We start from the raw sequence: 12,994 nt of genomic DNA, 5'->3' as shown, positions 1-12,994 counted from the left end.
TGTCTCTTCACTATGTTAAACTGTAAGAAGCAAAGCTGCTCCAGCTCAAGCTCAGCATTTATGAGTTCCCAGATGGAAGTTTGTCACATAACAAAGTTTTGCCCCTACAGCGGATTAAACCCCAAATCTGTGTGTTATCTCTAGCTTGGAGCTACATGAGTCACCATATTTCACATTTAATGGCATGAGCTAATGGCTGCAGAGGGCTGGTGTGCTCTCTCTCTCGCTCTCTCTCTCTCTCTCTCTCTCTCTCTCTCTCTCTCTCTCTCTCTAAGGATGCACTTATAGCTGCTCTGCTGAGTCTTCGCCAACAGAGGGCATTAGTGTGTTGTTGTTTTTTTACAGTTGCTGTAATGACATCAGTAGACACAGAAACTCACCCTCAATATCCTGTTGAAGTCCTCCTTGTCTACTCTCAGGAAGTGACAGTTGTCCTCTCGCAGGACAATGGACGCAGCACGGGGGGAGTCGTTGACTAGAGCCAGTTTCCCAAAGTCGTCCCCCTCATGAAGCGTGCAGACGACACCCTGAGGAGCACAGCACCCCCCGGATCACACATCAGTATCTTCATGCTTTTCACATTTTTATCCGATTTGAACAAAATACCTACTTTTCCATATATGACGACATTGACTGAGCCCTTCAGAATAATGTACCATGACGTGCCCTCCTCCCCTTGATTGAACACTGGGAGAGAGAACAAATCATATCAGAGAGAAAGACTGATAGTGTCTAATCTTGGAATTGTTGTATTTATGTAATGCAGTTATGAATAAATCAATCACATCAGTTTTATCAAAACACTCACACACTGTTCCTGATTTCGCATGAGACTCGAAGATCAGTACTCCTGCCAGCTCTCTTTTCACCTGTGCAGATTTATAATGAGGGAGCTCAATTTTAAAACACTTTCCTTTTACTTAGCGGTGCCACGGGGAGCAGCCAAAAATATCACTCTACTTTCCTGCAAGTCAAATCCCTCACTGGTGTAAAACATGAAGGTTATTATCCATTAAAAGAATATGCAGTTTCCAGATGTTCTCACATTACGTGTTTTACAGTGTCCATGAATCTCAATAGCAGCACAAACTAATAATATTACCTGTAGAACATGTATCCAAACATCATATAGTCAGGGGAGGATCTGTGGGTGGGGCCAGGGGGGCACTGACCCCAACTGAAATCTGATTTTTATACATAAACTAGTCAGTTATTAACAATACTAACAATAAATAGTACATTCTGTTCAGAATTTTCAAATCTTTTTTGAAATACACAATGTGCTTGAACAAAGACGTTTTTCAAAATAAATTTATCGATGTGTGGCTTCGCTCAAAGCTATAGAGCTAAAAATAAACAAGGAATGAACTTAAATTACTCAATCAGGAATGGGAATTGGACATACAATTGTCCCCTTTGTATAAGTTTTGGCCCCTTTATGTCCCCTGATTAAGAAAATCCTAGATCCACCACTGCTGTAAGTGATGATCTGGAGTGAGATGAGATACATACGGGCGTGTGTGTTTGCATCTTTGCATCTTTGCATCTTTTCTCTCACTGTCCCTACTCTGATTCTAAATATCTGAGAGGCTGAGCACGTGTTTTTATCGCCACAGGAGAGAGAAACAGTTGAAACTGACAAACTCACTGATGGAGAATTTCTACTCACAGTGGTGGATAGATGAGATAAGGCCTTGATATGGAGCAGCTCCTCATAAATGATCTCCAAATCATCTGCTGTTCTTTCAGATGGACTGTAAAACAGGAATCACGTAAAGGAAATTATTCCTTTATACTGTTGCACTTCATTAAATATTACTTCAGATATTTAAAGCCGTACTGTTTCCTCAGAATCATCCTCATGTGGGCGTCAGGTCCGATCTGCGAGAGGAGGAGCAGGGTGTCCTGCAGCTCCTCCTGGCTCTCCTGCCTCTCCTCCTCGCTGGGCAGGGGGGCATCCTCCTGTTCATCGTCCAGGAAGCGGTAGAAGAGGTACTTGTCCTGGAAGATCAGCTCCTGGTCCACTGCGTCAACACAACACAACACAGACAGCGCGGGGCCTAAATTTAAAAGCTCTGTTGCTCACTCACATGTGTGCAGACACAGGCGTCACGCAGAGTCTCACCGTGGTTGAGAACACCTTCTTCCAGCAGCACCTGCCACATGCCCACAGCTTGGATACGAGAGTGGACGCACGAGCTCTGCTGCATTTGCCAGTCGACCAACTCTGTCCCCACACAGCACTGCCTGGCAAAGACACAAGTCAATATTAGATTTGACATAAGGCCGAGAAATTATGCAACATGCCTATTGTGTAATATTAGTTAATTATCTATTATTGAGTAGCTTTGTCTATCTGTTGTATTAAAATTAAAAGTAACCGACATAAGCCTGCTTATGATAAAGTTACACACTTTCCAATTTTCCACAGAACCCATAGAATGTAACGAAGGCATATAAGTTTTTCATTTTCCACCATAGACTGTAGATAAAGATGGACGTCATGTCTCCACTTCCTCCCACTATCTAGATATGAAGCCAAAATATCCCAGATACAAGCGCTGCTATCTTGTGCATTTGGAGTCAGCACAGTAACGATCGTGGGATGGAGCCACGGCATCGAGGTCCCACCAATACACACACAGGACCAATTGTGAGTCAACTGTCAATCATGACGTTTCACCCTTTTGAACAAATGTCAGTGTGATAAGAACTAACGAAAATGACAGAAACCATCTTTGAGAAAAATGTAATTGACGTGTAATCTTTAGTTTGGTCAATGTCCCATATGCTAGCAAGGAGGAGGTGGAGTTTATGATGCAGCCAGCCACCAGAGGGCGATCAAGATGCTTTGGCTTCACTATTGGGCAGCAGTTATGTCCATCTTTATATACAGTCTACGGTTTGCACCCACACAGATCCTTTACACGTTAATTGATTTTTTGCCACTTGGGGGCAGCACAACAAGCTGTAAATACAGAACTGACACATGAAGTTGATGTGAGGATTACAATAAATGATGATACTTATTTTATCGTGTTAGTATCTTTATTTTGTTTTCAAGCTAATGCTAGCTTACTGACAAACTATTTCTTGATAAAATGTTTAAAAATGTCAACCAACCTATATGTTTTCAGGTGGTACTTCCTGTCCCTAATCATGTGCGGCGCCCTGGAGAGGATGGCGTTACGGAGAATCTTCCCAGCCCGCAAGATCTTCTCTGAGGGAACCTATAGGTGATAGAATTAAAGTCAAATCAAAGACAAAAGTCAAATCACAGCACAATAGAGTCCAACTGAGTAACAGGTGATAGCTGAGCCCTACATTACAGAAGGTGAGTTTACTACCTGAGAAATGCATTTAGGATTGGGTTTGGCTGCGCTTTCAATGAATGACTTCTGCAAAAAATAAAATGAAACAAAAAAATAAGTGGAACTGCAAAGAAAAGACATCATGGATGAGAGGGGAGGTGAGGCTCCTCCGGTGGCAGAAAATTAAACGTTACAGAAAAACGGGGTGAAATTAAAGGTTTGTTGTCTCGGAACACAACAGTCCAGTAATTGGCAATAACAGGCACCAGGACAACAACAGCAACAACAAGTCAAACCGGTCTAGTTAAATATCGGGTGATTTTCCTCTCGCGGCAGACCGCTGGACGCCTTTTCCACCGCTCCTGTATGACTCACAGTCGACATTATGTGTTTGTTAGCTGTCAATTTTAATTGAACTTATGGCTTTCTATATTGCTTCTGAGTTCAAATAATAGTGTGTTCCCACACAGTTGCCTTCAATTGCTCAAATGGGACATAGATATTGTGTTGTAAGTGTTTCTCTTTCTCCACTGGGACCATTGGTGGGGGTGGGCTGCGGGGTTGTGACATTTAAAGTGCATTGTGCATGCTCCAGAGAGCAGCGTTAACTCATGCATTTATGTGACGGCTTTAAAGCTCATCTTTTATTAACAAGAGAATTACTCCACTCAGCTTTTATACTTATTATTTATATACTGTACGTTAAAGCAGTGTTTTGTTTGTTACATAAGAGAAAAATGTGTTATGGAATCCACTTTTTATATAACTGCAAAATCTTGTCGCTGTGTTGTTCCTTGGGTATAGGAACAAAGCACAGGGCACCATATATCTACTGCGGTGTCACGTTATCGTCCCAGTGGCCAGGAAACGACAACAGGAGAAAGGTGGGACAGGAACTGTACAGGATGGAGACAAGAGCTCCTGTCAACTTATTTATATTTAGACTTTAAACAAACTTCACATTCCTCGCTGATTTCCAACCCAAAATATTAGCCGTAACTAAGGCTGCCAAAATGTACAATGACACTCTGCTAGACGGGAACAAGGCCGTGACAACAGCTCTGTCCCAACACCCCCCAGCCCTTCTCTGTCTTTCATAACATGCCCCATTACGGTTAGTGTTATACTAAATAATTCACATGTGTTAGCTTGCAAAGTGTCAAAGAAATTACCTTATTCTGGTGTTTGGATCCTGGAACAAATGAGTTGTTGCTGATGTTCTCTTTGTCCGGCATTCCTGTATGAGAAGAACAGAGCATATATTACAATACACTGTAAAGTAAATAGAGGAAGAACATGAGGATCAATGAAAAGGGAGTTAAGACCTTGAGCTTGTCCCATTTTTGCTCAATCCTCCTCTATTTAACCCTATTAAAGTGTTGGTCCCGCAAGGGTCCCGTGCTTCACTCTGCTTTATCAGCTCATACCAACGAGTAAAGTTTCCTCCAGCAAACAAGAGGCTGCATCTATTCCATGAAAAGACAAATTAATCTTTGAAAACCCCTGTTTTACTGTACATATAAACACATATTTTTATTGTGGCTTTAGAGCATCGAAATAAATGCAGAATACATTAAGTTAGTTTAACTATACTAATATAACAATATAATTATGATAAATAAAATACAGAAAATAATATCAATATATATCAAATATATAAAATGTAAAATATAAGTCCACAGGGTTAAAAAACACATACAGACGTTTGTTCCAGTTTCTCTCAGTAAAGCCCTTATGTTCACATTTGAGTCAATTGATCGAAACATTAAATATACACATAAATTCCTCAGCACAGTATTAAAGCTGGGGACATTGCTATGGCCGCAAACATGTGATTTGCACCTGTCCATCTTTGAAGGTTGAGCAAAATTCTGAATCTTTCATCCTTATTATATGCCAGCTGACGTTATTTTGCATCACTGTAGCTGCCTCACAGGTTTGCTGTGTAAAATAAAGTTCAGTAGGGTCTAAACATTACATCAAACTTTAACATTAAAACAACTAGTATTATAAATCCTGGGCAGTGTCATTGAAGGGCATGAAGGTATTTAACGATATTTATATTGTGTTTTTTAATGGTGCCATCTTCAGACATTTCTGGTTAAAACAATCAGGTTCATCTATAGATCCACTGTTTGAAGATATTATTTTTGTGGTTTGGATGTCATCATGTGAGCCTACAGTCCACTAGTGTTTTTTAAACTTTTGCTTCACCAACATAACTTTATCAGTAATTTATGTATACTTTTTTTCTCATGTCTGCCTCCTCAGTGAATACGTTTTCAGTTGTTCTCTCAGAATAATAAATTATTTGGGCTTTCATGTGCATTCCTTTAGGTGAAAACTGGAAACTAGTTACAAATGCGTTCTGAACTGTTCTGAAAGAAACAGGAGATGTGACTTAGATTTATCATTAATTAAAATGTATATTAGACTCTATTGCTTAACATGGGGTTCATTCAATTTGACCAACCAGTAGAGAAATAGTTTTGTTAGTGTTTATACTGAGGGCGTTTGTCAGAGGGGTGTGGTGATTTCTCAGTATTCAGAGCCCTAAGCCTGCTGCACTGTGCTGATCCCCTCCCTCCAGGACCAATAGCATAGTATATTCAGTCAAGGTTGCTCAGTCACAACTGTATCTGCAGGGAGAGGAAAAAAAACGCAGCTATTCTTAGCAGTGCCTCTCAGACTGCTGATACCACAGAACAGACACAGAATCAGTGGAGAAAGTGGTACAAGGCCGGATGTGTAGACTTGAGGCTACATGTCCAGGAACAAAGTATCTGTATCAGCTTCAGCTCTGTGGACAAAGCTCTGTGTGATTCCTGGTCACTGAAGATTCTTCTATATTTCACCATCACGTTGCATAAAATGTGTTTTTGTGCATTTTAACCACATGACTGCTGGGAAAAACCAATGTCCTTCAAGGAAAATGATCTTAGAAAAGTTGTAAAATATAAGATCTGTGCCGGTGTCAACAGAGCAGTCACTCCAAATTATTCACAGTTTTTTGGAATATATGTGTGTATATGTATTCATTTGCTGTAGATCCGTGTTGAATTTGTGCATGTTTTGTTGCTGCACTGAGAAGTTAACACAGCTGTCCATCATTACATCTGTGAAGCTGTCATGCTGGTGCATGTGACATTATGCCGTTCATTGAAGTGTCACATCATTTCAATCACATCAGTAGAGAAGCAGCATGTTTAATGCATGTGAGAGCAGATCCCAACATTAGACTCACAAAATGAAATGTTTTTATATCCTGGGGAAGAGAAGTTCTTTCACTCTGAACATTTCAAAGCTGAAAGATGAGTGATGCAGTTGGACACTTGTCTTGACCAATGATTGTGTTCATGCTTTGTGCTCAGGTGCAGTCGTGCTGACTGCATGAGCACAGTGAGCGAAACAATGCTGACTTTAAAAGCATCCACCTGTTGACACAGCGGTGCCGTAAAAGCCTTGTGTTTCTGTGAGTTATTCATTTGACTACAAACCCACCGAGCTGCTGTGGATGCACTGTACAGGGAAGTGCATCAGCCTCCAGCTGCTTGATGCTCCTGTGAGTTCTGTCGAGGTGAATTCATGCATAGAGTTCATACTGTACATCCCCTGCACTGTAGGTTGCTCTGCGGTCACAGTATCGCTCCAAAGCTCAAAACAGTGATGAATACTGATGCAGACAAATCTACTTTTGAAAGCTTCTAAAAACGCTAAATAAATTTAAGTTTATGATGAGAAGGGGTTCGGATGTGACTTATTTAAAAAGCTATCGTTGTTTGGAACATATAATATTTGTCCATTGTTTATGATCCTTCCCTATAACTGCACTCATTAAACACTGCCAGTAAAACCATCAGGCTCTGGATCCCCTCACTGCTCCCTGCCGCTCATCATTTTTATGGTACATGACTTTGAAGCCTGTTAAGTGCTCTGTCTGAGCAAAGATGAGTCAGTCTCGAGTTAAATTGCAACAGAAAATAAAATAAAAGCATCAGCCTTTATCAAAATGTGACAAGATAAAAAAAAAAAAAGGAGGGTCGGACAGTAATTGAGTTAGACAGTGAGAATGAAGTCATCCACTGGAAACGCTGGTTTTCATCTTCATAAAGTCTTACACGCAAGAATAAGTGCACAGAAACCTAACACTACATTTTTTTATTCTCGATTTAGCTTTATCTTGTCTGTACCCTGATCTCTCACGTAAGAACATTACAAAAAATCTACTTCTATTCTTTTGGCATTAACAACAATAACACGTTGTTAAACTTTCAAAATATTAATTAATAGCGTTTAAAGTGAACACTGAAATTGTGTCAACAAATCAAATTAGTCAAAATTTTGTAAAATAAATGTGTAATTCATTACAAATAGACCCAGCTCTATTAACTTAGTTTCTTCAGTTGGGGAATGCAGGGAAAACATTATTTACTAAATGCTTTGTTTATACTTTGATGTGTTGTTTGTGTTATGACAAGTTTCTTTAACTTAGAGTGAACTAACAGGAGTTTGTAGTTCCTCAACTTTAAAAACCTCCAAGTGCAACCAAGAGCAGAGTCAATGCATAGCCTTCTGAGACTAGCTGTACAAGCAGGTTTCTATATAAAGTATTTTACAGTTGCATGCATGATTTAAAAATCATGTTAGGTTCAAATTTTATTTAATATTGGGACAATATTTGTTCAGTATACTACAATCTGTCTTGTGTGAAATTGAATGAAGCTAATGATAGCTGTGCAAGTTAGGAATAAATGTCAAGCAAACATAAACCACTCAGGGCTACTTACTTATTGCACTACAACCACTCTCCATCACACCGTAGGGTGGAGCGATGAGTCCAGCCAAGCACTGATGATATTTCTGTAAAAATAAAAAAAAATACAAGAATGATATCAGATTTAGTGATTAACTACTGAAGAGTCCACAGATGTAATTAGGCACAGCTGATCTAGTGCATGTAGTTTAGCATGCTAGGCTACAAAGCTGAGGCTGATGGGACACTTATTAGTTTAGGAAGAGACCTAAACCATTGACTGTATACAAAGAAGCTAAAGTGTCTCCATTTCGAACTGGTGGCTGGCTGCAGTATAGGTAAAAAATGCTGCCCTCTCCATGTTAGCAGATGGGACAAAGACCAAACCAAAAAATAAGTACACGTACGTAATACAATTTTTCAGAGATGGTCTCTATCATCTTAGGTCGTTCTTATCACACTGGTCTTTAATCAAGTTAAAATGTTTCTTGGTAAGTTTGGTTTTATTTAGTTAATTGATGTAATTGACAGCTGAGCCTGTGACGATTGGTCAAGCGCATGTATCGGTGGGACCTCGCTACTGTGACTCCATCACATTGTCGCTACTGTACAGTGTCTTGCTCCAAATGCACATAATGGCAGCATTCGTATTCGGCATATGTCGGCTTCATTTCTGGATAGTAAGAGGAAGTGCAGACCTGTCGTTGATCTTTACATACAGTCTACTCTATGGGAAAGTTAATTGGTAAGGAGGTATGTGGACAGATAAGTGAAAGCCCAGGATGAAAAGTTAATAGTTATTGCAATGAACCCTGTAGGAAAACACTTCTTACATCCTTAGTTTAACTTCACTGCCAACAACAAGTTCCCTGTAATTAGTTGCTTTACTAATTACAGGGAACTTCTGTGTCTTTCACGTTTAACAGATGCAAAGACATAATATTGAGCTAAAATGTCAGAGGTTCACGTCCAGCTGGGAGTCTTTGTTGCATGTTATTTCTCGGAGTCTCTTCCAAGAAGAAGAAGAAAAAAAACAACAACAACCCTTCTGTCATCATTTGCCTCCAGGATGAAAGGATGAGAAGACAAGTCGATGGGAGTTTGGGGTGTTGGTTGATATTTCGTCCTCATCAGTTCCAACACGCAAATGTGAGTCGGGTTCAGTGAGAAATGATCACAGAGATTTTTCCAGACTCTGGGTTATTATGAATTATCGTGAAAAGCTTAGTTACTGAGGACAAAATGTTCTGCATTTGTTGTGCATTAAATACAAATTTGGCTTGATTCTACTTCCCAGTTAAAAAAAAATTTCCCTGACATGCAGATTAGATCTTTTGGATGTGTGCGTACTCACTTATGTTGCACATGCTGCAGAGAACCACAGAGCAAACAGAGCATGACAGTACAACTGTATTTGTCTTATACCATCACTGTGCCCCGCAGCATCAAAGATGTTACGCAATGAACATCATACCGCACCCAGGCTCCCATATAAATGTCATGTTGTTGTTCATGACACTGGTGCACTGAGAGGTAAATCCAGCCATAGCCAATGAGCCATAAAGATATATCGTGTTATGAAGGGAGTCTAGTGGTGAATACAAAACTCTTTAAATGCAAAACCACTGAAAAAAAATTAAATCAAAACACTGTTTTCTTATGATAAAATGTAACATCATAGTTTTTGTATGATAATATGATATTTAAGACATCACAGGATTTTTTTTAAAAGAAAATGCAGGGATGTTTTTCTCTCTTTTATGTCGGATTATTCTAATTAACTCAACCAGGCATATTTTTGATCGCGAGTGGCACAGTGGTGTAGGGGTTAGCAGTGTCGCCTTACAAGTTTGAATCCCAGCTTTTCTGTGTACACTTTTCGTGTTCTCCCCGTGTCTGAGTGGGTTTTCTGCACAAAGACATGCAGATTGTTGTTAGGTTAATTGGAGATTCGTCTGTAGGTGTGAAACTGAGTGTGAATGGTTGTTTGTCTCTGTATGTTGGCCCTGTGATACGCAGGTGACCTGTCCAGTGTGTACCCTGTCTGCTGGGATTGGCTCCAGCTCTCCCTGCCGCCCTCATCCGATTAGGGGTATAAATAATGAATGGATGGATGGAAATTATGTAGCATTAAGTCAGTGTTTAGTTTTTCATTTTATCTTCTCATCACAGGAGGGAATGTTTCCAGCTGTTTAATGGTTTGTTTGTTTTCAGCAGGATTACTTGAAAACTATTTAACCAATATATCCACATTTTTGGAGACACAAACTGATCCAGAGGTTTTTTCCGTTATTTTCACAAAAAACTGAATCATTCATGAATCATAAAAATCTATGAGTGTGTGTAATGTGGTGCAGCCTTATTGAATTTAAGTCGGCTGTTTGGCTCGGCGGAGGTACGTGCTCTACTGAGTAATATTCTAGTTTTTGTCACGTGTAAAACCTCATCATACAACATTTTACTGTGATACAAGCTGAATCTTAAAATTTTGTTTTAAAACAATTTCTCAAATGTAAATGGTAGCCTATGAGATTATTTTGTTGTCAAAGATGACCAAAAACTGATTATGTGCCACAGAGGCTGTGTTCTCGGTCAATAAGAAGCTGATAGAGGACCACTTAGTGACCGGCCAGGTCTCTGTGGCCTCCTATCTCCTGGTCAGAGGAGACTCAATGAAAGCTAGAACTCTCCTGCCGTTTGTTCCTGGATGGTAATGTGTTCTCATAGGCCAGGGTTTTAAATTCAATTCCACCCTCTGAGGTCAGTTAATCACTTCAGAGACTCTTCTGGGGAACACAGCTTTTACCCCTCCATCAAGACGAGGCTGGAAATGTTTCAGTGAGGTTTCAAAACAACTGTAGTCAACCCCATACTCAGATTATGAACGTAATTATCAGATTAATTAATCCTTCAAAGTTAGTCAATGCAGTGAAGCTTTCAGAGTCACTTCACTAAACCAATCTTTGTCAACAATTGAAGGATTTAGGATTAGGGAGGAGCACTTAAACTGAGCCGCACAGAAACAAATGAACTCATCCCGTCTGAACTAATAAAGCTGTTCTCCCTGAGGAGCTGAGTCCGCTTCACACGGTGCTGCTGTTGTTTTAGAGGAGGATTAGAACCATTGTCAGGTGTGTAAAAAGCACTCAGTCTCTGTTTTGTCAGTAATGATGTCTCTGACTCGTAGAACACATAATACACCTGTTTCTATAAGCAACTGTTTCACAACCTCCACCTCACTGTCACTTCGGTTTACCCTCTGCTTGCATCAGACTATTTTTATCTTATTATTTTAGTTATATTGTCTCTTTGTCGAAAACCATTAGTCAATTAATTGATTAGTCAGACAGAAAATCAATAGGTAGTATTGTATTGGGAGTTGTTGTGTACCTGACACCCAGAAGAATATTGCTTTATTGTTAAATGGATAGTACAATATTTTGGCACTTATGCTTTCTGGCTGATACTTGCACAGTTAGATGAAAAGATTGCTCCCACTTTCAAACATTATTGTCGCATCAGTCAAATAAGCCAATTTCCCAAAATGTGAAACTACTCCTTTGAATGAATCACACATTGGCCTTTATCATTTTAACTCCGCATGATTATTAGAGCATTAAATCCGTTCACACAACAGCTAGAGAGATAAATACTGCGAGTGTACTGGAAAATGATGAGATCTTATAATGAATACGTAAAAAACCCTGTTGACATCCTGATTAGGTTTATAAGCCTTGTTTAGAAAGACATCTAAAGTCAAACGTGCTTGCTTTGTCACCCAGAAATGCAAATTTTAAAAATGCATAACAACGCTTCATGTCACAGTAAAACATCCGCTGGGTGAGATTTGTGCAGCTACTTCCCTACAGTCCATCATTTATAGCCATAACAGTGGCAGAGGTTTCCTTATCATCCATTATCTCCAGTTGTGTAGGGACAGCAGAGCAGTAAATCACCTTCTAGGGTTTTTAGGATCACTAAGTTGCTGCAGCAGATCAGCATTTCCTGACAAATGGACGCACAAGAGTCAGAAACAAGCTCCACTGGGACTCACGCACATCTCTGTGCATAAAATCCACAGTTGTATTAGTGGTGCTTAGGTTTCTGAACACATGCGATTATTAGTGTAAAGCACGTATGAGATGGGACTTGAGGGTTATTCTACTGAGTCAAATAATCCGTCACGCTCTGACACCCAGAGAGTGATCACGTCGATGTAGTCACCTGAATCTATTGTGCTATTTTTATGAACTGATTCCATCACATTGCAAGATTATGATCTGAGGCTTTAAATTGATTTACTCTGAGCAGCTGTTTCAAACACTTCAGGAATTAGGCCGATGAAGTGAAATGATAACATCTATTATATCTATAAGGAGCTTAAAGAGCCCTTGACAAATATCGACCTGACTTCAGAACCATCATGTAGCAGACGGCAGATACACAACTTTAACAAGGGGCTGTTCTTTAACTGCAGAAAAGGTGATGACAAACCAAGAGATGTTTTTAGATTTCAAAGATTATGTTGAACAATGACAAAGTACAGTTCTGCCATCACACGCACATTCATTCAATGCAGCTATGTTCATTTCTCTATTTCTGAGATCAAACTGCCGGTCAGGGGACGACCCGTTCGACCTCCTGATCCACAGCCGCCCAAAAAGTGACATTTTATTTTCTCCTTTCTTGTGCTTTGACTTTATATCAATGAACGGTTGCTCATGATTCCACAAAAAAGAAAAACATACCCAACTGAAAAGTTAAAAATAGTAATAATTGAAAACTATTTGAACTTGACTCAAAGGGGTAGCATTGTCTGGCTGATGAAATATTAATACTGAACATATGTGACTCTGTAATTACAGGTAACAAGATCCACGAATGACAATATTTTGGTATTGGAAATGAAAGATTCAACATTTTCTAAAAC

At 39.6% G+C, this 12,994-nt stretch overlaps 1 protein-coding gene across 4 annotated transcripts in view; it reads right to left on the bottom strand.

Moving 5' to 3' along the window:
* rapgef4a (Rap guanine nucleotide exchange factor 4a) overlaps window positions 1–12,994 on the bottom strand; it is a 33,498-nt gene that overhangs the window by 9,255 nt on the left and 11,249 nt on the right. For 3 of the 4 annotated variants that reach the window (XM_035175656.2, XM_035175660.2, XM_035175658.2), the window contains 10 exons: window positions 8,099–8,171; window positions 4,484–4,548; window positions 3,348–3,398; window positions 3,124–3,230; window positions 2,126–2,247; window positions 1,841–2,024; window positions 1,670–1,754; window positions 809–869; window positions 611–687; window positions 381–527 (listed from right to left, as the gene is read on the bottom strand). In XM_035175656.2, the coding sequence (XP_035031547.2) occupies window positions 381–527; window positions 611–687; window positions 809–869; window positions 1,670–1,754; window positions 1,841–2,024; window positions 2,126–2,247; window positions 3,124–3,230; window positions 3,348–3,398; window positions 4,484–4,548; window positions 8,099–8,171 (972 nt within the window). The remainder of the gene's footprint in view (window positions 1–380; window positions 528–610; window positions 688–808; window positions 870–1,669; window positions 1,755–1,840; window positions 2,025–2,125; window positions 2,248–3,123; window positions 3,231–3,347; window positions 3,399–4,483; window positions 4,549–8,098; window positions 8,172–12,994) is intronic. The other variant, XM_035175657.2, reaches the window with a different exon arrangement.

This window comes from Hippoglossus stenolepis, chromosome 13 (genome assembly GCF_022539355.2).
Source record: "Hippoglossus stenolepis isolate QCI-W04-F060 chromosome 13, HSTE1.2, whole genome shotgun sequence".
NCBI lineage: Eukaryota > Metazoa > Chordata > Actinopteri > Pleuronectiformes > Pleuronectidae > Hippoglossus > Hippoglossus stenolepis.
This window is presented reverse-complemented; position numbering and strand designations above follow the sequence as displayed.